Source organism: Patiria miniata, unplaced genomic scaffold, assembly GCF_015706575.1.
Source record: "Patiria miniata isolate m_02_andy unplaced genomic scaffold, ASM1570657v1 HiC_scaffold_3, whole genome shotgun sequence".
Taxonomy (NCBI): Eukaryota; Metazoa; Echinodermata; class Asteroidea; order Valvatida; family Asterinidae; genus Patiria; species Patiria miniata.
This window is the reverse complement of record NW_024037069.1, coordinates 13,525,378-13,552,987: the sequence shown is the minus strand read 5'-3', so window position 1 is coordinate 13,552,987 and position 27,610 is coordinate 13,525,378. Positions and strand designations below refer to the sequence as shown.

General features: G+C 40.5%; 1 protein-coding gene across 1 annotated transcript; it reads right to left on the bottom strand.

The window, feature by feature from the left end:
* Window positions 1-450: 450 nt before the first annotated feature.
* LOC119737373 (ATP-binding cassette sub-family C member 8-like) lies at window positions 451-26,667 on the bottom strand. Its single transcript, XM_038211684.1, has 31 exons — window positions 25,991-26,667; window positions 25,327-25,563; window positions 23,267-23,467; window positions 22,832-22,981; window positions 22,297-22,452; window positions 21,881-22,015; window positions 20,947-21,109; window positions 18,418-18,458; window positions 17,886-18,134; window positions 16,587-16,727; window positions 15,589-15,664; window positions 15,038-15,143; window positions 13,922-14,020; window positions 13,329-13,494; window positions 12,810-12,950; window positions 12,030-12,243; window positions 11,503-11,729; window positions 10,594-10,754; window positions 10,030-10,099; window positions 9,680-9,837; window positions 9,058-9,150; window positions 8,417-8,519; window positions 7,957-8,070; window positions 7,267-7,378; window positions 5,796-5,926; window positions 5,169-5,247; window positions 4,614-4,722; window positions 4,107-4,210; window positions 3,640-3,773; window positions 3,415-3,477; window positions 451-2,305 (listed from the first exon to the last, which is right to left on the bottom strand). The coding sequence occupies exons 1-31, from the start codon at window positions 26,606-26,608 to the stop codon at window positions 2,168-2,170; spliced, it is 4,689 nt and encodes a 1,562-aa protein (XP_038067612.1). The 5' UTR covers window positions 26,609-26,667; the 3' UTR covers window positions 451-2,167.
* Window positions 26,668-27,610: the final 943 nt, after the last annotated feature.

Below are 27,610 nucleotides of genomic sequence, written 5' to 3'. Positions count from 1 at the left end.
AAGAAAGAAAAAAAAACACAGTTCTGATAATCATCAAAGCTATACGTGAATTATGTCTTTAAATTCTTTCTGTAAAGTTTTATTTTTTTGTCTTCTTTTTTTTTTTACTATTATTTCAGTTACATTTTGTTTTTAAATATTGTTATACTTTCTCAATTTCCTTGGGTATAAACAGATATTAAATTTAATTAAACATACACATTCATATACTACTTAAAGTCACTCATGGCAAAAGTATGCAATAAAAAAAAATCCCACATTTATAAATTATAAAAAAGGTTCCTTTTGTATCTGATTTATAATAAGTATTCTTTATGCCCCAGCTTGTCCGCTGGATATGATGCCAATGTATTCCATACATTAATTTTTGGGAATTTTATATTATACCACAATTTCCAATATCAAAAATCGAACATTCAATGCATTGTACACAATTGTTTAAAGACAGTGTAGTCTATATGTGACACCTAATCATGTCAGTTATTTCGACTGCTCTTTAGAAGGGCATTGCTTAACAAAAGCAAAAAGAAACCCAAAATATAAAAATATATACAAAAACGCACACAATATTGATTAATTTCAAGACCTACAAATTCACCAGCATGCAAGTCAACTAACGTAAATTAAAAATAATTGGCTTTTTTGCAAAGTTGCAGAAAAGCCTTTGTGTTTGTTCTGATTTTTTTCTTTGTTCTTTTTGTTCAATCCCAAATCCCATAGGCTCTGTGCACGATTTGTCTCCCATCCAATTTGGGCATTCATCTTTGTCATGCATCATTTAGAAGTAGCATAGACATTAGTCCCTATAGCAAAGTTGTGTCATCATGTGTCATGTGACATCATCTTAAAGGTGCATTTTTCAATGGCCTTTATCCACAGAAGTACAAGGTTGGGTTGAAACTCTGTATGAACACATACCGGGATGTTTATAGATGAATATTGTGGTGACGTCATGATGACGTCATCATATGATTTTGTATGGATTTTTGACATTTTGTTCATAGCCGTATCTCACAAACGCAACATGCTACACTTGACATTCTTTTTGTACTAGACTTATTAGGTCATATGTATTTGGACAATGTAAAAATGTATGTCATCATGATGACATCAATAACACGGTTTTTAAAAACACATAAAGGTAGGTTCGGGCGTCATGAAACTTGGTAGGAAGGTAGGTAATGTTGCAAGTATGCAAATTTCAAAATGACGATGTCATCAACTGATTATTAATAAATGTTTATACTTTTATATTTTTGTTGCTAGCAGCTAACTTTGACATTAAATGCATTTAATGCAATTATCATTTAAAAGCCTGCACATCGCCCCAAAAAACATAAACTCATAAAAAATTCATAATGCAGTAAAGCCCTACGTTCTGTTCTTAAACAGACATATACCTCTAGTTGTGTTTTAGAAACATCACTACTGCTACCAACAAAACTAAAATTGATTTTTATATTCATTAGCTGCTTTTCCCCTAAATAAAAACCTTTTGGCAGTCCAGAGCCTCGCTACACATTGTGTTCTTATGAGACATCAAAGTGTTTCAAACGACTGTGAAGCGTGAAGCTTGTGTCCTTGAGCAGACCTTTTACATCAATTTGTCCAATTCATCGATGAATATAAAAAAAAAGGTTTGGGTTAGCTGTGTGCCCCACAAGAAGCTCAGACAAATTTAGGAAAACTCATCGATACTTTTGTTACGTTCAAAGAAACTATAGCAACTTGATTCTTAATTGGAGTTGCGCACATAATTAAAAAAAAAACCTTTTGGTTGCAGAAGCACCAAGTTTATACGTACAGCCTGTGCACAAGTAATGCGCTTACGAACACCATGAAAAAAACATAATATAACATAGCTTTTTAACATGAAAAGAGTAATATAAACTTTTCTTTCATATTACCATCTCAATAATGTCTTCTTTGATTGTTGGATAAGTCTAAACCATCGGCAAGAAATTGAAACATTATTTGGTCTTCTCCAAATTAAAGCACACATCTCCAAATTGATTATTTTCAGAATTTGATACCCTGAACACAGTCCTCTGCAGCATGCAAAGCACAAAATGTGCTATCCGTCCTTATTTTCTACAACTAAGAAAGCATTAGCGCTAAAGCGATGACCAATGTCTTGAGGACCATCTTCACGATGCAGACCACCTTCTTAAGTTCCGGCCTTCACCAGGGAAGCAAAGATACTGTCTTCCTGGGCTAGTAGATTCTGTGGCGTGTCATATTCTGCAATTCTGCCCTCATGCAGAACCAAGATGTGGTCTGAGTCCAGGATGGTTTGCACACGATGCTGCAAAAGATGGAAATAAGTTTTTGAAGGTAACACTGAAAGCCTGAAACTGAAAAATATTACCACGGATATTGTGGCTGTGGGACTGGAAGGCTTCAACAGAAAGGTGAATTTCAATTTCTCACGCCTGGTTATTTTTTAGTGCGAAGACATTTTTCTGGCATAGCTGCCAACATTTCAAAATCCCAATTAGTAATCAACCTGCACGTCATTTTCAACTGCTCGTTTTATCAAAAGCTTTACCAACATCGAGTACAGGTACATGGTTTACATGTACACATACATGTGCATACCCTTCTTCTTGTGAATAATAATGTAATGTAGGCTAAAAGATAATTTAAAAAAAAAAAAAATTTTTTTTTTTTTTTTTTTTTTTTTTAATTAATTTTTTTTAATGTCTGTATTTCTTTGTTGGAGTCAAATAAATAATAACAATAATAAAATATGCGCATATTTTTTGGGAGATGCATGCTATCGATGTGGAGTTTCGAGTTCGTATCAATGTTTTTACACAATGATTTAGGGCCACCGTCATGACCGTATGCAATAGAAATATCCCGCCAACATACCTTGCAAACGCATGCTGATTTATCTTTTCTGGACGTTGTGACAAACTCAAACTGTAATACCAATTATTCCAACCATACTCTTATTAAATTCCTTGATTAAATTGTCGCACTGATATGGTCTCAACCCAGCAAAAAGCGACCAAATGTGCTCACGATCGTCACTGAAAAGTATTCACATACAGTATACACAACCACACATCCACGAGATGCACACAAATGACACACCATTGAAAAATAGTTTTAGTCTGGTCCTCAAGTACTCCACTGCGCACACTGCATCGATGTCTATCAGGTGCTTGACTGCATTCTTATTAGACTTGTCACCAGTCCATCCATTATCGCGACATTTCGCCAGAAGTTTTCGGTCAAAAACGATACTTTACAAGTATTTTTTTTTCATTAGGTAGAAAATGGGAAATTCGTAATGTTTTAGTGGCAAATCGTATTTTCGTAATTTAACAAACAATTCGTAATAATTACGAAAAATTAGTAACAGTTGGCAGCTATGGGTGTTATGGCAGAGATGGGTTTGTTACTTACAGCTATGGTGAGTACAGTCCTCTCCTTGAAGGCACAGGCTACAACGTCTTGAAGAATGGCATCCTAGGAGGAAAAAAATGTCAAATTAAAAAAAAGACGGTCTTGAAGACCCGATAAGAACCGGCACCCGATAAGAGGACAGGATAAAATTTGTTGGAAGAAGTCCAGCAACAACAGTTGAATTAATGGTCAACCCAGAGAGGATGAAATGGTGCAGGCACTCACAGTTTCCAAGTCGATGGAGGCGGTTGCCTCATCCATGACCAGGATGCGAGTCTTCCTCAAGAAGGCACGAGCCAAGCAAAACAGCTGCCTCTGACCCACGCTGAAATTCTCACCTCCCTCCGTTACCATGGCATCTAAGGAAAAAAGGAAACAACCCATAAGTGTTGTTTGCATTGAATACCACGGATGGGCTAGAGTCACAATGGAGCAAGTTTAGTCAAGGACCATCTTTCAATCTGGGAAGAAAGGAATTCAGGAGAGATTAGGATGATGGTGAGCTTAGTTCTTGTGTTCTTGGGCAAGACACTTTATTACAATTGCCTTTCTTCACCCAGGAGTATAAATGGGTACCTGTGAGGGTAGAGACCCAGCTGAGGGAATCAGCATTCAGATATGTCCAGTAAAAAAAGCTCAGAAAAAAATAATGGGGAATTCAAGGAGTGAAATTAAAATCAAGTCAATCTTACCCAGTTTGAGGTCGAGCTCAGACACCACATCTTTCAGTTGTGCAATCTCCAGGGCTTCCCATAATGCATCATCTTCATGCTCGCCCTGAGCATCAAGGTTAAACCTTGGAAACAAGAATACAATTTTAAATTTAAAAATACAAATCGTCTAACAACAAGTAATTTGTTTTTGCTTTATCTGCAGTGCATTACGGGAAAACTTGACATTCATTCAAACACATTGTTTTTATTTTGTTCTATTTGACAGGAAGTCAGCAGTTTTTACTCTTTAGAGGAGGAAAGCATTTTGAGTTGAAATTATTTCTTCTGAATAAAGTCTTCTGAATTATGCAAACAGTGAAATATGGATTGTAAACTGTAGGAGGCTGAATATTAATAAACATTTAAAATTGGTGTGTTCAGAACCAATGCTCCCTGATACACAATGTTAACCTTTTCCTGACCCAGTGCCCTTTTACAAAACAAACAGCATGAACCAAACTTCAGTTTTTAGGGTAACTTTATTACCTGATGGTTCCAGTGAAGAGTACAGGGTCCTGTGGAATGATGGCCAGACGACGTCTGACTTCAACCAACGGCAGATGGGCAATATTCACCCCGTCTATCAAGATTTGCCCTGTCAAGGTCAGAAATGAATCCTTTAATTTAAAGAACTGTTCACGAGCAATGTTTTAAAGTTTAAAGATACATTCCCGATGCTATTTTCAAGTTTCCGCTTGAAAATAGATTCCTTTCTAAACTGCTATTTTTTTCTAGCAATACAAGATTTGTTCACCTACGAAAAAGGAATTCTTTGCTTGAAACAAAACTTACAACTTGAAAAGTGGTCAAGAGAAAAAAAATAGAATTTGTTGAAAAGCATGGAGAATGCAATTAACATTACAAACACTTTGGCAAGAATTTCCGAATTTGTTTGTGCGAGATCCCTGCATTCATGCGTAGCGTAGCAGTATCTCTGAATCGTAGAACCCTGCATTAATGGACAGTGTAACATTTGCATAAATGTAATGCCATGACACCAGTGATGCAATTTTCATTAATTAATAGGACTGTTGGACTGACCTTTAAATGTCTGGATGATCCTAAAGAGGGTCAGGGTCAGCGATGATTTACCGCTTCCAGTCCGACCACAAATCCCGATCTATCAACAGAGAAAATCCAAATTTCAGCTCTCTGCTTGTATATGCTCAGGCACAAAACAAAACATGTATTGAAAAGTTTGTACTTTTATTGAAAAGTTTCCAATATAAAAAAGGATAGAATTGAGTGATTATTTACCATCCAACATCCTTCAAAAGGTTTTGGAAAAGTATGTTCCATTGCAGTAAAAATGTAATCAACATTTTTATGATGTTTCTTACAAGTTTTTGAGGAGTGTGGCCTATTGTTTAGGGTTTGTGACTCATGATCAGAGGGTCAGGGGTTCAAATCCAGCTGCTGACCATATGTTGTGTCCTTGGGCAAGCCACTTCATACCCACTTGCCTCTATCCACCCAGGAGTGGGTACTGGCATTAGCGTGGGACTAGCCTGCGACTAGCATTCCGTCCAGGATGAATATAAATATTATCAGTTGTTTCATGCTATGACCTGATGGGCCACATTGGCTCATGACAGACTTTACTATTTACTTTAAAGTTCCATTGGAAGATTTTTAGGGTTATCAAACTCAACTATCACGTCAGGGTACCTTTTCTCCTGCCTTGAAGTGGATATCAATACCATGGAGCACAGGATCAAGATCTGAAGCATATCGGGCTGAGACACCCTTGTAGACAATCTCACCCTGATCTGGCCAATCATGGTGTGGCTCAATTACACCTGTACCAAAACACAAAATGAGGTAACAGGTGTTTATTAAGCTACAAATGTCAGTGACAGCTGTTTAAAGCTACAGCTATGTCTTTTGCCAGTATGTGCTCATGTAGCTGTAATTGTCAAAGACCACACAGGAGCTCTAAGATAAGAGCTTCTGACGCTGCCTATACTACCCTTTTGAAAGCATTTTTTTAGCATCAGGGTGTGTAAATGTTTTGTTGGTATTGGGTTTTTCAAAAGCACTGTGGACTTTTATCTATTACTTCATTACTTGAATAGGGCAAACTATTATTTTGACATTCAAACTGCCATTCACAGACCTTTATGGGTTCAATAAATGTCACTTGTCATTTCTTGTCCCTTGTCACGGTCATTGTGTCACTTTGCACAAACCCTTTTGCTGCCATTGCCAGACTTGTATCTCACTCAATATCTGTCATTTGTCATTTCTCATTCTTTGTCACTATCATGATGTCACTTTTAACTTATCATTATGCTTTTTTAATGTAGGGAGACCAAGTGCGCCCTCAGTTGTTGTTCGTCCAAAGTTTGGCAAGGTGATTTGCATAGTGTGACCTTTGTGCTTCCCGCGCAAAGGCAACTTGTAACAAGTTTTCTCCTGTGGGCTTCGAACAGAGAAGACCAACATATATTTTGTCTGGAAAATTCTCTCGTTTTTGTAGGGAGCATGGCTCCTGCCATGCTCCTGAGATATATCACTGTGGTAGGTTAATTTCATAGAAGATTCCCTGTGAGTATTGCTCTGTTTTATCTTCATTTTGTGAGGGAAATTGTGTATTTTCGGGATGAGAGTTGAGATATGTTTCGTTGCATTTTAGGTTTGTACTTTGATGTGTTGCGTATATACCTATACAGACATGTGTTGAACTTTGACACACACTTTGTATTTATTTTGACATTTTATTGTGCACACAGGCTTGAATGCTTGAAGTGTTGTAATGTAAGAATAAATGTATTGTAGTTAGGAAATCACAGTCGTCACATCATCATCATAATTGTATATTTTGTTAGAACACTCGTCCGCTTTAAATAGAGGACCGTTCCTCCTTCCTTCCCCCTTAATTGACGTGGGAGCTGGTCCACTTCATTAAGGATCAATAAGTGTCTCAACAAATGTCATTTGTCATTTCTTGTCACTTGTCAGGCTGAATGTGTCACTTTTCACAAATATGCTTCCACTGAAGGAAATTTACATCACTCAATAATTGTGAGATATCATTGTCACACGTCACTCAATAACTGTCATGTCTCGACAGTTATTTGTCACCGTCACTTGTCACTGTAATGTCACTGCCATTTGTCATCATCATTTGTCCACTCACCGTCATACTCCTCTTTCTTGACAGACTTGTAGTACTCCACTCGTTCCATGGCATTCATCTGCATCTCCAGGCTAGCTGACATACGGATCACCCAGTTCAACTGGCTCGAAATCTGCATGTCAAATGACCGCAAAATTAACAAGCGCCCAAAAGCATTCCCTTGTTCTTGGTAATCCCCTGTTACTTGTGACTGGCTTGTGAAATGTCTTGTGATGTCCTTGTGACTAGAACTACAAATTGACTAGTGATTTATTTGTGAGGGATTGTGATGGACTTGCGAATGGACTTGTGATTTACCTGTGACAGGAGCATTAAGGAACGTGTAATGGACATGTGACGACATTGCGACTTCTGAATCGATTTGAGATTTACTTGCGACTGAAAACTTGAAATGACTTGTGATTTACTGTGACAAGACTTGTAATGAAGTTGTGATTTACTTGTGACGGCCTTGTGATTGTCTTATGATGGGACTTAAGGACTGACTTGAGAGTCACTTGTGATGGAAACAACTATTGGACTGACTTACAACGGGAGAACAGGTTAATGCTAGTCTCAGCAAGGTTGGATTTCATTTGTTATTCTTAATCACCTGTTACTTGTGACTGGACTAGCAAATTGACTTGTGATTTAGTTGGTATAAGACCTACGATAGATTTTTGACCAACTTGTGATCAATTTCTGACTTACACTGAGAGCGTATGTTATTGCTAGTCCCACCAAGCTAGGCTGGAGGCCACCTGAGAGGGCCGAGATCATGGTTGCAAGACCGGCAAATAACACGATGGCTGCTCCAATGAGTTCCTGTCATAATAGGGCCGACATAATTTCAGAATGGGTTAGAGTGTTCACTATTTCATTCTGTTTCACTTTTGTGAATGATATACCTTGATAAGATAAAGGATAATTTTACAACAGGATCATCGAGGTTGAACAGATTGACATTACCTACAGGAATTGAAAATTGAAGTATTCAATTTATTGTTTTGCAGGAATTTGAAGAAACAAAATCTGGAATATCCATTGCTATTGTTAATTGATTGAATTCGAAATTTTAACATCTTGAGTAAAAGGTGATTTGAATGTAATTAGGCGTGAGGTTGTCAATTGCCCAGATATTGATGCCGTTGTTTAAATCTCAAAAACTCACCAGTCTGGTCCCCAACCACCTATTCCCTGTGTTTATGTACAGGAAAGTCAGGTTACTCAACTCAATCTTTTGGATGATGAGTTTCTGGAAGCGATGCTGCTGCCTGTTATTATTTAAGAGACAATAATATTCAGTAAATCATTTATTCAGTAGAATTCTTTCCAGACATTACATTTCACAGAAATGTGACACATTGATTTAAAGCATGTAAACTGTCTATTAAAACAGAAATCACTGTCTAAGCATTTAAAGTTGCTGTTCCTTGTTTGAAATGACTAATTCTGCACCAACAAATATAATTATAAATTAATAACCAGGAGGCCAGAAACACCGGGGCAAAGCCCTTCTCTTGTGTTACTGGGTTCTTTTACATGCATTGCATTACACAACAAACGGGACCTCTGGCTTTACGTCCCATCCGAAGGACGAAGCAATAATTGTTAAGTGCCTTGCTCAAGGGCACAAGTGTCCGGGCCCGGGCTCGAAACCCACGCCACTTTTGCCTCTGAAACACCAGAGCACGAGTCCGGTGCTCTTAACCGCTAGACCATGACACTCCTCTGCGATGGTATTAAAGTCCAACCCGAGCACGTACGCAAACAAGAGCTTATAATTTCCTAAACTGTCTAACGATGCCTCACCTGTAGGCTCTGATGGTTGACAATCCTCCCAGAGATTCAGAGAAGTGTGCATAGACTGGAGACTTATTGATGCTGTCAAGACGCTGCAACTCCCTGCAGAAATGAAAAAGATGACACACACATGACACATGATGACCTTCAACGACCTCTAATCTTTAATCTAATTAAAATGATTAACTTAACCTAATGATTTCACTTTAAGGTTTGGACAAACTGTGTTTAGATTTCATTCGAGTACCCGGATCATGCACACAAATTGTAACAATTGCACATACTGCTAAGAATAATACTGCTAAATCCAAAAACTTGCTTTAGCTTTTAAAAGGAGCTGGCCTTCAAATGAAAAAGAGGCAATTGCAGTAAAGTATCCTGTTTGTGAACACAAATACTATATCATGACTTTGTTTCTATCATCCTGCTGGGAAGGTTGCTTAAACACTTAAATGTCATGAACATTTTTTACCAGCCTACCCCTACACCTACCCCAAAAGTACAAAATAAATATACAAACTAAGAAAATAAAAATAACCTTGATGTTTTAAAAGAAAAAGGCAATTGCTGTAAAGTCTTCTCGAGGGCATAAACACTATTTTGAAATTTTATTTAAAAAATTCCAATTTACCTGGATGTTGTAATGAAGACCTTCACCAATAGGAGGTAAAAGCACACGATGGGGATCAACGCGACGACGAAGTACCAGGTCACGATAGCGTCCACCAGCACAGCCACTAGGCAGCTCATCGAAAACATCAAGAAACCATTCAGAGTCCCTCCAAGTTGCTAGGGAAATGAAACAAAAGATCAGAATATGAAACCAAAACATCAGAAAAAATTGAATGAAAACATTAAAAAAACGAGAACATCAGTAAATAAAAACAAAGACATCAGAAAACAATGGAATAAAAACATCAGAAAAGGACACAAGAACGTCAAAAACGTGCTACAATCACAGAGTATTGTGGGATACATTACCGAGTCAATGACCGACATGTCAGAGGAGAACCGATTGAGAATGCGCCCAATTGGGGTAGTGTCAAAGAACCTAGCGTATAAAATTGGAAACAAATAAATTCAAAAATTTATAACGACATGTTTCAAACCTAATCCATACAAAAAGTTTAAAAAATCCTGTGCAACGGACAAAAATACAATGTATGCAGATATCGACATGGAAAAGAATGATCAACCTGAAATGCCGCTAGAATGTTTGCTAGAAGGCTTCCTGAATTCTCTAAAAAACTTTGCTATGCGTGAAACCCAAAACCCATCATTTGTACTTAACTTTCAACGAGTATCAAGCTGCGTGGCTGGCCACTACATTCCCATCTCAAAAACTACTTGGTGGATTTGAAGATCACGGAAAAAAAGGGATTGTTTATTTTCTTTGTAATAATTAGTTTGTTTTTCTTTTTTGCTTTCTTCATTGAAAAACTCAAAGAAGTAAAGTGAATGCAAATCTGAACCAACACCCACCATTAAAGATTTTTTTTAATCAAAAAATTAGGATCTCAACTGGGCCCAAGACACATTTCTTACCTAAGCGGTGCACTCATGACGGTATTGAGCATGCTGTTATGAAGCTTCTTTGCTGCAAAGAGAGATCCAATGTATATCACCGTGAAGGAACCAGCTTCAACTAGGATACTGCCTACAGACAGGCCTGCATAGCCTCCCAGGTAGTAGCCAAGTAAAGCATCCTGAAATGGCACAATTAACTTGATTCAAGAGCTTCAATCAAAATCCGACAATATTCGATGAACCCGAAAGACTAGCCTATCTTCTTTTGAATGACTGACCTGCTGACCTGATTGACCTGACTGACCGACTGACTCCCCCCCCCCCCCAACTGACTGACTGACTCCCCGACTAACGGACTGACTGACTGACTGACTAAAAATCTGACTGCTTGGATTTGTAGTGCAAAAAACGGCCTCGCTCATCAGTGATCTGTGAAACATTCAACGTTCCCTCGGCTTTGCCTCAGGAGAAAATATGCTCACCAAATAACTTTGGGTAACTAGTTCAACTATAATACTCGATGCAGGCAACAATTTGCTATTATCTACCTTGTGTTCGTTATTACTCACTTTGGATATTACTCGGTGGGTTATTATTTCGGTATTATTTACTTCAGTCTGGCATTATTCACCTTGGGATATAACATTTTTACTATACCACTTGATGGGTCCATATATCGGTATTTTTTACCTTTGATTGGTATTATTCACCTTGGAATATATTTTTTACTACACTACTCGATGGGTCAATATTTCGTTATTATATACCTTTGTTTGGTGTTATTCACCTTGGGATATATTATTTTTACTATACCACGTTATGGGTCAATATTTTGGTATTATTTACCTTTTGTCTATCATTATTCGCCTTGGGATATTACTTTTATTATTAAACACTCAATGGGGCGAATATATTTTTACTATTTACCTCTGATCCATTCAGGGACGTGTTGAGATTATTCCCATGTTCCGACCACCCCGCCAGCCAGTAGTTGGTGCCCACACCCAGGCCGTTCTTGCCCAGAAGCAGTAGGAGTTGAAGAAAGAAGACCCCAAAGCCCAGGTGTTTGATGTAGACCAGATAGATTCGCCAGGAGACAGAGCCTTCAGCTCGTTCTTCCTTCTCAACCAGACGACCAGCTTGTGTTGAATCCGCTAACAAAAATAAAGATCCGGGAAACTGTGATTAAAGCTGGTAAGGACTCGGTACAGGAATAGGTTTTAGTTCCACTTAAGCAAAACAATGCTTGTTTTTGTCTCTGAACTAACTGGCGTTCTAGAGTCAGGCCGAACCTGAAAGCGGTTAGAGCCTCTGCGCAGTTCTATCTCATTTTGTAGTGCAGGATTCCATGACCTTTCCGTAATTTCCATGATGATTTTCCAGGTTTTTCCATGACTGTGGGAACCCTGCCATAGACACCCGTGTGTTACTGCCAGCTGTTGGCGTGGCCTTACCTCTGGCTAGCCCTGCCTTCTTCTCTTCCTCCATGATAGTGGAGACTTGACGGACCAGCTTGGCTCTCTCTTCTTTTACGTCTTCACCTTCTGATTCTGATTCCTCGGCTTCGTTGGCCGTGGCTGACCAGTTGGCTACAAGCTCTGGGTTCTCCTCTCGAATGTCTTCTAGCGTTCCCTGGTGACGGATCACACCGTCTTTCATGTACACAATCTGTAAGTAAATGGAAAAAAAAACCAATTGGTAGAGCCTTGCAGGGATATTGCTTAATGAAATTTATATGCAAACTGAAAGGGGAGATCCACTTACAATATAATTAAACCCAAAACCACAGAAAAACCAGACCCCAAAAATGAAGAAAAACAGTTTTTGTCTTAATTTTTTTGGGAAATGACGTTAAACTTAATCAAGGTAAACCCTCAAATGTATTCTTTTTTTCTGAGTATAAAAAAATGTGATTTGGCCTCAATGTAAAAAAAAAAATCGAAATTGAAAAATCGAAAATTTCTGACAAGCAACGACCATTTCTGTCCCTCCTAAAGGCCCAACATATTGAGAAAAAATGAACAAATTTCAATCGAGGCGGAATTCAACCGCTTCATGATATGCAATTCAGTTCCCAGTGAAATTACGCGAATGCAAAGCAAATTCGGAACATAATGGCAACTATACGCACTGTGAATTTTCACAAATTGAAGAAATTCAAGTCAGTCAAGAAGTGCTTGGCATTTGCATTAACATGAAGTACGATGAGGCCTTAAGAGGCAATATATCCAGACCTTATCAGCCTTGTCAGCATACTGCAACTGATGAGTAACCAAGACGACTGTGCATTTACTCTTCCTCATCAAGTAGTCCTCAATGCCTTCCTTGAAGAGATGACTGCCAACGTGCATGTCCAAGGCGGACAAGGGATCATCCTGAAAAAAACACAAACCAATATTAAAAGCTTTTACTTAGGTGGCGCAAGCTTACACTCAAAACATAAGCCTAGAATTAAAACAGGTGTCTCTCTCAGGAAGGCACACTGTCCCTAAGACAGCAGGGATGTGCTCAGTCCATCACAAGTCCCTGAAGTCCATCAAAAGGCCTAAAGTTCCAATTCAAGCCACAAGCTATTCATTAAATGAGCTTTGACAAAGGCATTCTTTTGTTACTGTTCACCCACTGTCATTCGTGACTGGTTTGTGATGATTTACTTATGATGGACTTGTGATGGAACTCGTTACCTGTTATTTTCCATTGGGTAACAGGTACACGGGTATCCATTTGGATCCTAACAAGGATTGCAGACTCACCAGAATGACGACATTGTTGTGGCTGTACATGGTGCGACCCACGCTGACTCGTTGCTTCTGTCCTCCACTCAGATTGATTCCCTTCTCACCAATCTCTGTTTCATCTCCTCCTGGGAGGATGTCAATATCTGGCTGCAGGGAGCAAGCAGCGATGACCTTCTTGTACCTGGACAGGAAAGAAGGAAAAGGAGCTTGCACTGTCATCTCATGACGCCACGGTGCCCAGAACTGAAATGCATCCTGTATATTCAACCATCTGTTAGCAACAAGGGAGTCAGCTAGGTTGGCGCAGCGGTACTTTCCTCGCCTTCCATCTCTTTGATCTGTGTTCTCGCCCTGCCCAGGCCGTCATGTGGATTAGGTTTTTCACTCCCTACCTGATTCTGTGGCTTTTCCTGAAATATCCTTCAGGTTTCCTCCCACCTCTAAAACTGAACATTTCTTCACTGACTTAACTACGTTTTTCAATCTTCTGAGCTACACGTGCTTGTGCATGTTTGAAGAATCCTTGGTTTCATTATCAGAAGAATTAAAACAAACAAATGACACATGAAGACGTGAAGCTCTTAAAATGTGGTATTGAAATTCAGTACCTGTCTTCTTCAAGTTTGTTTCCAAAAAGAATGTTCTCTTTGAGGGAAGCATTTAACAGCCAGGCCTTCTGAGCTCCATAAGCGACGGAATCATACTGCCTGAAATAATAGATATGATAGAAACAATTTTGAAAGAACAGGAATTGAACACAGCTTGCTTGTATTTTCAAGTGCAATCATGTGAGATTGTCTTCAAACAAAATTGAATCTTTAATACTTATTGGTCGACTGTCTATTTCATGGTGCATACTGATAGAGTTGGGAAGGCTATTTTAAATCAATGTTATCTAAATAAATGTTATGTAAATAATATAAAAATCCTAATCATTTTAGGTAAAATGGCAAGTAGGGGTAAAGTGGCTTCCCAAAGGACACAACACATGGCCGACAGCAGGAGTCAATGGACATATGAAACATTATGGACATAGACATACACAACATTAACACATTTAACACAATGAAGACAGACCTATACATTTTTCGCCTATTTTCTGAAAAGTACAAGTAGATTGCATGAGAAGAAGGCCACCTGTTTTAAGTTTCAAACATCTGTATTCCATCAAGGACACCTGTCCACACCTGTATTCCATTAAGGACACCTGTCCACACCTATATTCCATTAAGGACACCAGTCCACACCTGTATTCCATTAAGGACACCTGTCCACACCTGTATTCCATTAAGGACACCTGTCCACACCTGTATTCCATTAAGGACACATGTTCACACCTATATTCCATCAAGGACACCTGTCCACACCTGTATTCCATTAAGGACACCTGTCCACACCTGTATTCCATCAAGGACACCTGTCCACACCTGTATTCCATCAAGGACACCTGTCCACACCTGTATTCCATCAAGGACACCTGTCCACAACTGCAGTATAAGGACACCTGTCCACACCTGTATTCCATCAAGGACACCTGTCCACACCTGTATTCCATTAAGGACACCTGTCCACACCTGTATTCCATTAAGGACACCTGTCCACACCTGTATTCCATTAAGGACACCTGTCCACACCTGTATTCCATTAAGGACACCTGTCCACACCTGTATTCCATTAAGGACACCTGTCCACACCTTTTGTCCATTAAGACCTGTTCCATTTACCTGTTCCATTGGACTCTTCCTGAGACTGTAGTCATCTCTCCCAGGATAGCAGACAGTAAGGAAGACTTTCCTGATCCTACCTGACCCACTACCATAGTCAACTTGCCTGTACCCAGAAACAAAACAAGAAATATTCTTGTGTCAGGGGGCTTGTTCTATCATGGTACATGTATTATGTGAAATGTTAACGGGTTGATGACAAGCTGTTCAAGTTATATACTTTATGATGTCTCTGTGGAGTCATCATTCATGTACTCCTCAAACTTCCTTAAAGAATCTAAAAGATGACAACATGGTTGGAAACGACCCTGCATACAAGCAGCAAATCAGCATGCCAACTCATATCTCCACTCCACAAAGATCTGTGGCTAAGGAGGGTTAAAAAACAACGTGAAAATGAACGCATTGAAAATTTCCAGGCAAGGTTTTATGTTGTGAATTCACAAAAGTTGAACTCAATTCAACTCTTTTATGACATCAAATCTGTTTCGCATTCACAGTTGAATAAATACGATATAACCTAGAGAGTTTGTAAGTATAAAGTCACTTACCAGCTGGGATATCCAAATCGATATTTTTGAGGGTTGGCGTACTTGCAGTCTGGTCCCATGTATAATCACCTCTGATCTGTAAGGACAGAAAGGAAAGGAAGGATTGTAACACTGACAATAGTAAGAAAGGGACAGATGGTGAGACTACTGGGGAATACATTGGAACGCATTTCTGACAATACCTGATGCTAATTAACACAAAGACGCTATGGCTTGGTGTGCATTCAAAATACAATAAGTCATGCGTACTTCCCACTATTCACTCACAAACCAGGGGCTCTCTGAGGTAGTAAGAAGATGCCGTTTCTTGTTAGTGCACAGAGCCTACAGACTCTATGCAAGAAGAGCAGAAGATGCTGTATACCTACGGTGTGTTTATGAGAGCTAGTGAGTCACGCTGTATATGCGCGCAATTTTACCTTCCTGTGGACATTATTTTGTATATGTGTAGTTAAGAAAAAAATGGAGAAAAAAGCTAATTTACTCGCACTGTGAATACCAATTCAATCCAATGTTTTTTATCATGATGTCCTTGAGTGTTCTCTTCATTTTGCGATGGATAAACCTAACCCAAAAATGCTTCTAAACCTGTTTTCCAGAGAGAGGGAAACGTAGTGTGGACGTGTGCAAGTCCACAAAGCGTTCACGCTTCCTGCATGCTGTGGACCTCTTTATTCACAGGTCCACAAAGAGTATGCAAGGTTACTGCACTAGCTGGATCCTACCGATGTTGCACCAATTTTGTGTTTTGTGCAAAAATCAATGACGTCTTTTGAGTGAGATTTTACCCTACACTGGGTATGCCGTGTGGCAATGATACTTAGTGCCCATCACGTTCCTCTCTTTTCAGCTATTAAGGACTTATTCAAACAGCTGAAGCTTGCCAATGCAGCCACAGGCTGGACTCAATCTTTTTGGCATAATTAGCAGGGTTTTTTTTGGTTTTTTTAAATATGTCATATTCTTGTTAAAAATATTTTCGTTCGTGTTCTTCTTACCCTTATTGCAATATTATCTGGTAAGCTGGCAATATTATCTGGTAAGCTGGGATTGTCATACATCCTGTCCTCTTCATCAGATGATGTCAGCAATCGCTGTCTGTCCTCTGCTCTCTGTCGTTTCGGCTGACGCATGGCAACCTGCACCAGACAATAACATATGAGAGAACATTGCAACATTGACACATGATGAAGACAATGTTGTGTTTGAGTCCTCACAAGTCCTCACAAGTCTATCACAAGTCATCTAGTCCTTAGTTAAGTCACAAACTATTCAAATGAACTGGGAAAAGAACATTCCTTTGTTACTGTCCATCCCTTGTAATATGTAGGAAAGTTGCGAGATTACTTGTGATGTACTCAGCGGCGTAGCCAGGGTTCTCATCCTAGGGGGCAAGAGGGGGGCCTGGAGGTTACAGCGGAGGGCGTGCCCAATTTCATCCGTGCTGAAAGGCAGTCCGGTATTTTTCCCCGCACAACACCCAGCCTCCATACAATTAAAAAGTGGGGGGGGGGAGGAAATTTTTTTTTCCTAAGGGGTGCTATTCAAAACGGAAAACAATGTCAGACAGTAGGTGGCAATATTCGCTTTCCATGGAACATTAAAATGAAAAGCCAACTGCAAAAATACAGTTTGTTGGGGGGAATAGGCACTTGATGTTCATCCTGCTAATCTTGGTAACTGATAGGACTGTGCTATTCTCCGACTGCCAAATTTCCGGGGGGGGGGGGGGGGGGGGAACGGCGGCGACTGGGGGTTTCACCAATTTTCCATAGGAGCCCCCCCCCCCCCCCACAGCTATGCCGCTGGATGTACTCGACTACAACACTACTTGTTGATGACGGTAATCAGTACAAGAGACAAAGGTCAGGCATTTTATCATTCTTTACCTGAGGGTTACACATGTGACTCCCAAGGGGGTGCGCAAAATCATATTAAGATTTGAGGATTCAGGACTGTTAGGGGTTGAAACACTTGTTGTACCTGTGATACATCGTACCGGCATGCATCACACAAGAAAACACACATCTGAATTGGTGACATAATTAATGGCAAGTATTCATGCTGCAATTCTGCAAAAGTCGAGCATATGTAATTTCTGCAAATTTTACCATGAAATTTCCTTAACATTGAGTTTGATTTTCATTCTCAATCCGACGAGTTCAGATCAGCTGATACTGTACATTACTTTAAGATATAAAAACAATAAACCATCAAATCAATAGAAATTTGTCACAAAGAGCAACTATAAGCATTGGGTAAAAGTGGAGCAGTTTCTGAAGACTTTTTTTTCTCACCCCTTCATTGATGAGTCCTCGGCCAACTTCACTCTCTGTACCCTCCTCATCCGATTCCAATTTCTCAATCTCCAGCGCCTCGAAGAACGCCCTCAGGCGCTTGGTGCTGACCATGGCGTTGATGTGCACGACAAGGACGTTAGGCATGATGATGAGCGGTAGCGCCATTTGGTTGAAGACAGCGAGGGCAGCAAACGCAACGTCCGACGTCAAGGGCTTGCCCGACAGTTTGGTGTACAGGCCATAGGACTGTCAAAGGATGTAGAATAGTGAAACGAGTGGGTCGGAACCAGACCAAAATCAAACCAAAAATGTTGCTTGGGGAATTTGTTCAGTGAATAGGCTTAGAATGATTCAGCTGGCAACCGCGCAGTTACAAGAAATACACAATGCATGACAGTTTGGCCGGTGACCCGTTTTTGTTAAGCGAACATTTTGTGTGCTGTCAGCTTCAGAAAATTGTTTCACCTGGATTTCTGAAGAAAGGAATCTCCATAATATAAGTCCATTAAAAAAAATACCAGACACTCACCACAAGTGTGACCATCAGAGGGCTGGCATTAGTGACAGTCACTGTATCGGCAAAACAAGAACATGAAAATACTGTTTAAAGAACAATGCAAGGTATGATAATAAGATATAAAAAATATCCAATCAAAATAATAACAAAAAAAATTAATAATATTTTTTTTTTATAAATGAAATGTAATATTAACATTATCATTAACATAAACAAGCGGGATATCGCATTTTGCGTGCCACCCGCTAGCTGTGTGTCTTACAAATAATCAGTGTGTCCTTAATAGATGTATGTTTGAGTAACTGAGGTTTCAAAATGCATAATGCGAAATTCATATCGTACACATTTGTATGATCGACAGTTAAAGGGTATTTTGCCATATTTTTCATCATGAATGTTACGTTTTGCCTAATAGCGACACATTTTGGAGTGTTTTTATAGAGATAATGTTCTAATAATGTCACAGCTCTCGTCAAGTTCATCGTGCCATTGCCAGAGCTAAAGCTATCCCCAGAAATCTAGCTCTCACGGGAAAGGCCCCTGATGCCATGGCCAAACCCATGATTCCCTTGGTCACCACGTTTCACCCCAATCTCCCTCCCCTTCGCAAAATCACTAATGACAATCATCATATCCTCCATACTTCAGATCGCCTTGCCCGCGCCATCCCCAACGGCCCCACATTGGCTTACAGGCGTCCTCGAAATATACGGGACTTGATTGTTCGAGCTGAAGTCCCATCCTTAGATGCATCCCCTCCCACCCAGCATGGTACTTTCAAGTGCAGTTCCAGATGTGTTGTCTGCCAGATTCATATCCAGGAGTCTGACTCCTTTTCTGGCCACTCTTCTGTCACTACCCACAGAACCATTGGTAACATCACTTGTAACACCCCCAATGTCATATATCTCATTTCTTGCAGGGTCTGTGGAGTGCAGTATGTAGGTGAGACTAAGAATACGCTCAAGAAGCGTTTCTATGCCCACCGGTCAACGGTCAACACCAAGAAACTAGACACCCCTGTTGGTCATCACTTCAACCTGCCTAACCACTCCATTTCTGATATGATTTTGCAGGGCATTGAATCTCTTGGCCATCGCAAGGACTCAGTTCGCCTCAGCAGAGAGAAAGTGTGGATGAATCGTCTTCGAACTATTCAACCACATGGTCTCAACATCCAACTTGGAAACGATTAATCTTTTTCTTCCTCCATTGTCTTCTGTTACAGATAATCCACCTGGTCTTCATTGTTTGTGTTTACCCATCTTCCCCCATCTTTCATCCCTTTCCACCTCCATACTGTCCCCCCCCCCGCATAATCCCCCTCCACTCCCACACTCTTTTGTCCGTTCCCACTCCCTGTGACCTTTGATCCTTCCCCTTTCTGGTCCCTCCCCTGTTCATACCAGACCCCATGTGGTTTGCCATCTCCCTTTGTTTCTTTGTTCTCTCATCCACCCTCCCCTGCATCTTTCCACACCTTTCCCACCTAATCCTCCTTTTGTGTTTCTTCTTTCATCCCTGCATGTTTGTGTGCACCCCCTTGTTAATGTATGTGCCTCTGTCATTTCTGTTTTAGCCTCTGAAGAAGAACTTGCTAAGTTCGCAACGTCAGGCCACATTAATTTTTAGGTTCTAATAACTATTCAAAGTCTAAAAGAAACAAATTTGCCAAACAAAACAAACAAATCCATGACTTCAGAGGACAGTGCAATCGGAGCATACTATTTAAGGATGTGCATACAATCACCAAGCCTCTCCATTTAACCACTGCACTTTATGCTTGGGCATGCTCTTTAGGCCTTTTACAAAAAATGTGATACACAGACATCAGACAGAAAGACACCATGACAGACAGACACCATGACAGACAGACAGACATGAGACAACAGCGTATGAGTTTGTCGAGGTAGTTTTGTTGACACTAACTGGATTATTCACAAAGTCAAGTCCCTAAATAAGTAACAAAGTGATACATGATGTTTGAAAGGACAATATCATTCCTTCTAGCCGTGCACGTGGAGCAAGCTCAGTTTAATATTAGGTTTTGCCCTATCATCGACGCACTGTTATTCTTAGTGTGCTACCTCCCGAGTGAAAATTGGATACAAAATCACTCCGGTAGGATATCACAAGCTCGATGGTCGAGTGAATGGCAAAAATCTTATATTGACTTCCATCACCCCAACGCAAAAAAAATCCATCGTATGAAAAGCTTACGTTTAATATACTTGTAGTTGATTTGTGACGTCATTTATCCCATTCGTATCAATATGCAAACATGTCTAGTCAGCATAATGCCTGCATAAGGCTGCTGGCTCCCTGCTATGCATTATGATGCACGTGGCTATTGTAACCAGTGATGGGACCGACTACGGTAGACCGACTACGGTCCCTAGCATATTCGGCTTGACTACTCTTACTACAGTCAACTTTGTGAGTTGGAGTAAAGATAGTCAGAATATCGTTAACAATAGTTCTTACTCGTAAAATGGCTCAAACTTCTTCGCGTAATAAGTCATGAATATTTCTCAAGCTTACTGAGCAGAATCCTCCAGCCCATCGCCTTCATCATAGCCAAGATCTCCAAGGCTCGTACTTTGCTGATGGAGGTATAGAACATGTCTTCCCACCCATACAGCTTGATCAGCTTAATTCCTTGCAGCAACTCATTGGTTCGCTTCAGACGCTCGTCAGATTTTTCCTGAGGTAGCAAGAAAAGAAATTGAACCTTAACACAAGATTCACCCATAACTATATATATTGATAACTCAATCATCTATAAGAAATGAAAAGTTTTTTTCCTTTCTTTGGCTGGTAAAATTTCCCAAATTTTGCAACCTCCCCCCCCCCCAACCAAGTCACCTAGAGGTGAGGATCTTAATTTGTCACTTTCAGAGAGAATTCTCATTCCTGGGACACCATCTCCAATTCAGTCCGGTTGCCAGTTTTACTTTATCACCAAAGTAAAAAGACATCCCAACTTTGGACCTTAAACATGACCAAAACTTGACGTTAGTGGGCCCAATTCCATGGCGATGCTAAGTACTTAATCTTTTTCTTTTTTGGCTTATAGCAAAAAAAACCCCAGGTTACCAGCCAAAATGCTATGGGATGTTTATTGGTAATGACTGGTCCCCTGCATATTTTGGGACTAGCATAAATTCATGTCTTCAATTATTAGGTGCATTAAAAAGGCACTAGGCCCTGCGTTACTGCCAGCCAAAGGCCACATCTGAATGACTTAATTGGCTGCGGCTGGATATTACACACGCGCCTATGGAAGCCGTTGCAGCCACTTGCCATAGACCCGTGTACGTCCAGCCGTAGCCACGTAATTTGGACACAGCCTTACACTAGCAATTCACATATGGACTTATTGTGAGTTTCTCAAAGTCTGTCAAGGTCAAAAGGGAAGGGCAAAAAATTGTTTTCAACGGACACGTTCAAACACAAGAGCTGCTCAGAGACCTACCATAATTGCTTTCTGGTATTTGGCAGTCTTCCTCGCTATGACGACCTGGATCGGTACGGTAACGAAGAAGACTATACAGCCAATCAGGGCAGCCACTCCAAGCTCAAAGTATAGAATCACCATGTAGCCGATGATCTGACAGCGAAAAAGATAAAACAAAAGTTTGACGATATATGCAACATTCTTCAATGATATTCCCCAGGCATTCAGGAATTACTAAGGAATTATACAGGAAACTGCCAAATTGAGAAATATTTATAAATCTCTGTACAAAAATTTGACAATTACATCCTTTCAAATCACAACAATTTTGACTGATTCCACAAAATGAGTCTTAGGGACTTTTTTCTGTTAATTGTGACAGAGCAAAAGATATTTTATCTTTCTGCAAGAAAAACAATTCTTAAGGAACATACCACAAATGGTACGGACCAGACATAGTGGACCCATTGCGTCGAGTTCATAACATTGGAAGTGTCGACCGACATATGATTGGTGATCTGGCCCATGGTCATATCGCCCCCTGTCATCGTGTAACTGGAGAGACGTAGCGATTTGTCGTATATTGCCGCCTGTGTTTATGGAAAAGACAGCATGTTATGTGAGCATGGGTCACCAATGCATTGATTTTTGCTGTATCTCCGGTCGAGAAATTCAATTTACCAAACAAGTTTGCAAGTCTGAACAAGTGAGGCATGGACACCTGTATAGGAAAGCAATCAATCTGGTGCAATCAACAAGCAATTCAGGATGAACATGTCTGAACTGTCATTGGCAGACTACATCCTGGTAATACTGCAGTGCATCTTTAGAAAAGTTGAAATTCTTTGTGAACACTGCCAAGCGGAATTCATTGTGCAGTCAACAGTTTTTACAGATATATTTGCTAACCAGGATTTTGCTGCTATTACTTTTGACTCCACTTTCCCGCTTAGCATTTTTGTACTTTACCTGTAGCGATGCCTTGATGTGAGCAGACTCAGTGATGACAATGTGATAGTGGCCTTGCTGGGATAACAGCTTGATGATGTTGGCCCAGAACATGATGATGATCAACACAAAGCCGTTACTCAAGAAATCTGTCACTGAGACGTACTTGGTCTGAAATTCATACAGAGACTTCATTCAGTCTTAATTAAAGATCTTATACATAAGATGAAATCAACTTCATACTAACACTCAAAGTGGACGCATCTAGAATAGGTCACATTACATGAGCTAGACAAATCAAATTTCAGAATATAATGGTTTAAGAATATTCCATGGTACATCATTGTTCCCTCAAGCAGGATACTAGTATTTACTACTGAAAACTAAAGATAAACATAGACCACTGTTCACTTGTTATTCCAAAAACCATTTTCTACCCAACTCTTTTGATTTCACCTGATCGATGAGACTACCCTCCCCGTGCTGATAGTAGAGAGTGGTGACGTATCTGATGGCTGCTGCGAGAGCGAGGGGCGGTACGAAGGTGGCTGCGTCACCGGCAAACTTGACGAAGCCACCAATCATGATACGGAAGCCAAAGGCTCGGGCGTAGACACGATACAGACTGAGGGATGTCTCGTTGGCTTTGGCTCGGGCCTGGGAAAAAAATTATAGGGGAAGAAAAAGTGATCAGAAGAATGAGATTGGTCCTTGTTTACCCCATGATTTAGCTCGAGTAACAATTCTGAAGTGAAAATTGTCGGGCAGCAATATCAACGGGCAGCAATATCAACGGGCAGCAATATCAACAGGCATACCTACAGGTGGGGCTCCACCCCTCCACAAACTTGAGAATTCCTCCATGCTAAAAGAATTTTACTCTTATTTTACTCTCACGGACCATTATTCTCTGAGCCTCTGGCGCTGTCAGCAATGCATAAAAGTGTCTCTTGATCAAACTCTCCCTTTTGTAACTTCTGTGCAGAATCCATAAGCAAAAATAACAGCGTTGCTGTTGAAACCCCTCAGCCAGAGTCAAGTTATCATCCGGACACCATTAACCTTTAACTCAAGGTGGTGACCTTGACCTTTGGCCTTTGACCCCAGAACCAGTCCCAACATGCCTGTACCAATGGGAAACCCCCTACCGAAGTTAGACACCAACATTTCATTTCTAACTCAAGTTAGCATTCGGAACCATTTACATTGAACTCACCACGGTGACCTTGACCTTTGACCTTTTGACCCCAAAACCAATCCCAACTTGCCTGTACCCAAGGGAAAACCCCTACCTCAGTCAGACACCAAAATCTCATTTCTAACTCAAGTTATCATCCGGAAACCATTTACCTTTAACTCACCATGCTGACCTTGACCTTTGACCTTTTGACCCCAAAACCAATCCCAACTTGCCTACTCCCAAGGACAACCCTCTACCAAAGTTGGACACCAAAATCTCATTTCTAACTCAAGTTATCATCCGGAAACCATTTACATTTAACTCACCACGGTGACCTTGACCTTTGACCTTTTGATCCCAAAACCAATCCCAACTTGCCTACTCCCAAGGGCAACCCCCTACCAAAGTTAGACACCAAAATCTCATTTCTAACTCAAGTTATCATCCGGAAACCATTTACCTTTATCTCACCATGCTGACCTTGACCTTTGACCTTTTGACCCCAAAACCAATCCCAACTTGCCTTCTCCCAAGGGGAACCCTCTTCCAAAGTTAGACACCAAAATCGCATTTCTAACTCAAGTTATCATCCGGAAACCATTTACCTTTAACTCACAATGGTGACCTTGACCTTTGACCTTTTGACCCCAAAACCAATCCCAACTTGCCTACTCCCAAGGGCAACCCTCTACCAAAGTTAGACACCAAAATCTCATTTCTAACTCAAGTTATCATCCTGAAACCATTTACATTTAACTCACCACGGTGACCTTGACCTTTGACCTTTTGACCCCAAAACCAATCCCAACTTGCCTACTCCCAAGGGCAACCCCCTATCAAAGTTAGACACCTAAATCTCATTTCTAACTCAAGTTATCATCCGGAAACCATTTACCTTTATCTCACCATGCTGACCTTGACCTTTGACTTTTTGACCCCAAAACCAATCCCAACTTGCCTTCTCCCAAGGGCAACCCTCTTCCAAAGTTAGACACCAAAATCTCATTTCTAACTCAAGTTATCATCCGGAAACCATTTACATTTAACTCACCACGGTGACCTTGACCTTTGACCTTTTGACCTCAAAACCAATCCCAACTTGCCTACTCCCAAGGGCAACCCCCTACCGAAGTTACAACCCCAAACAACATTTCTTACTTAAGTTATCATCCGGAAACTAAGCTGCCCGGACGGACGGACGGACGCACTCACACACATCCGGACGGACGGACGCCCTAGGCGATGACAATACCCCTCGAGCCTCTCGGCTGAGGGGTAAAAATGCAAGAAATGTTATATACTTCACATCAATCTGGTAAGCAGCTAGAATGTGTACCTGTTCTTTCTTGAGTGCCCTAGTGAAGGCATCCCTCTGATACTGCGTGGTGTGGACCTCAGACAGACTGCCCAGGTCAGTTAGCTCCAAGGCTTGCTTGAAACCTTTCTTGAAGATCCAGTTGAGCCACCAGTAGAATGCTGAGGACAGCAGGCTGGTGTAGCCTTGTAGATAGTTCATGTCCTCCTTCTTCAGGTCTTCAGGAAACTCCTCCTCCTCACAGCAACACTTGCAGATCTTGTACCAAAAGACAAGCCACAATATAGGAGAAGTACATTAAGAGAGACATGATTTTTGTTTTTTTTGTTTTTTGCTAGACCTGAAAATCCAGTCTGATGTCCTCTGACTATTTTCCTGATTCTTTGTATCAAGCAGGTATTTAGCGTTGTTAACAAGAATTGAGGCAGTTTTACATTATTACATCTACTGATCATGACCATAAAACATTCCTTAGACCATCTGTGCTCCCTTAGCAGTATATGTTGATGCTTCCACTTCTGCACAAACAGCTAACAATCACCATTACCATCTCTGCCTTCACAGTGCCTATTACTTTTTTGTACCTTTTTATTTGCAGAAACAACTGAATGTTGTGACTAAGACTCTTGCCAAGGGACACACACACGGCAGAGTAATAACACTTTGAAACTTGTTAGCTGCTCACCTTTGATATGATAACCCAAACTTCCAGCATCAGATAGAGGAAGTACATGACGACGGCAGCAATATTAAGATCATATCGGAAGATTGAATTGTTGACATCTTCATCATGGTTCAGATTGAGGAACCGGATGATCTCCACTCCGAGTGCGGTCAGCCAGTAGAGCAGGAGGAGCCAGGACATGTGCGGTCTGCTCCACAACTCCATCTGGTTGTAGTAGATCATTGTCAAGAGGGCTGCGGTTAGGGAGAGGAGGGCAGGGACGTAGAGGCGGGGGATGGTGGACGTGTCTTGGTAGACGTCAATGTCTGTTAGGATGCCCTCTCCAAGCTCGCATACAGTTAGAGTAAGGAGGACGAAGTTGAGAACCCAGCGGATGTTGTGGCCGGGGAACTGGACGAGGTAAGGGTGTTGCTCCTTGCGGATGCTGGTGCAGCATCTTAGAACAAAGAGCACCAGGATGCCCAGCAAGATGAAGATGAGGTGTGGTAAGATGTAGACGAGGTCCACAAAGCAGGCATTGTACAGGGTGTGGTTCAGGTCAAAGGTGAAGCTGGCAAGATTCTCTGTGGCATTGGCACCGCAGTACCAGTCAAACAGCGATGCTTTAGTTGTATCCATGTTGGCGCTGCTTGCTTACAAAGGATGCAGGTCTTGGACTAACACGGCTGAAATATGGCAAGTGAAATTACCATGTCAGAGAGAAAAAATATGTCATATACAATTAATAAGAACCATAGTCCCATCAATTAAATATCTAACAACCATTTTACAGGTTTTCAATGTCGCTAATGTGGTTTGCATTGTGACTTTGTGTGATCTCTGGCAACATGGCATAAATGAGTTTGTGGCTTCTGACTAGCGCCCTTGAACAAAATTATTGAACTGAGAGACTGACAACATATCTGCACAGCAGCTAAGTGGGTAGAGCACTGGTCCAGTGTTCCAGAGGTAACAGGTTTGAATCCTATCAAGTGGTTGTTCACTTTGATAACAAGTTATTTAATAGATATTTGGATTCAACTGTTTTATGATGAAAAACACCCCCCCCCAAAAAAAAGCAACAAAAATACCCAGATAAAACACATTTATAAAAAAAAAAATTACATTTACTTTTTGTATGTTCATTTTTGTAGGTCTTCAGAATACAAAACTAATAACACTCTGTAACAAAATTGAATAAAACTCCAGATAAAGTTGACTCCAGATAATGTCTTAAACTCTCAATCATACATACCCAGCGAAGTGGTGACTTGCATATCACAGAATGAAAGTTTCTGATGAAATGTAATTCCTTCATGGCCTTTTTATAAGAAATAGTCCCCCAAAAATTCAAAATTGGGAAAGACTATGATGTAACAGATGACGAAATATATGATCTGCACACACACAAGTTGCAGCACCATGTAAAATAGCAGTACAACAGTCGACCAGTTGTATGATGAAAGCAACACAGACTTTGGAATTACACAGACTGTTTGTTTACTGTTCATACAGACATCGTGCACTACCTGAACTGGTTAGCATGTCGTGTCAGATATCAAGTGAAACTTTGTACCCTATTTCAAAAAGCTGAAAGAGAAAAGGAAAAGCAATTGACAATTTTTGTGGAGTCAAAAGTTT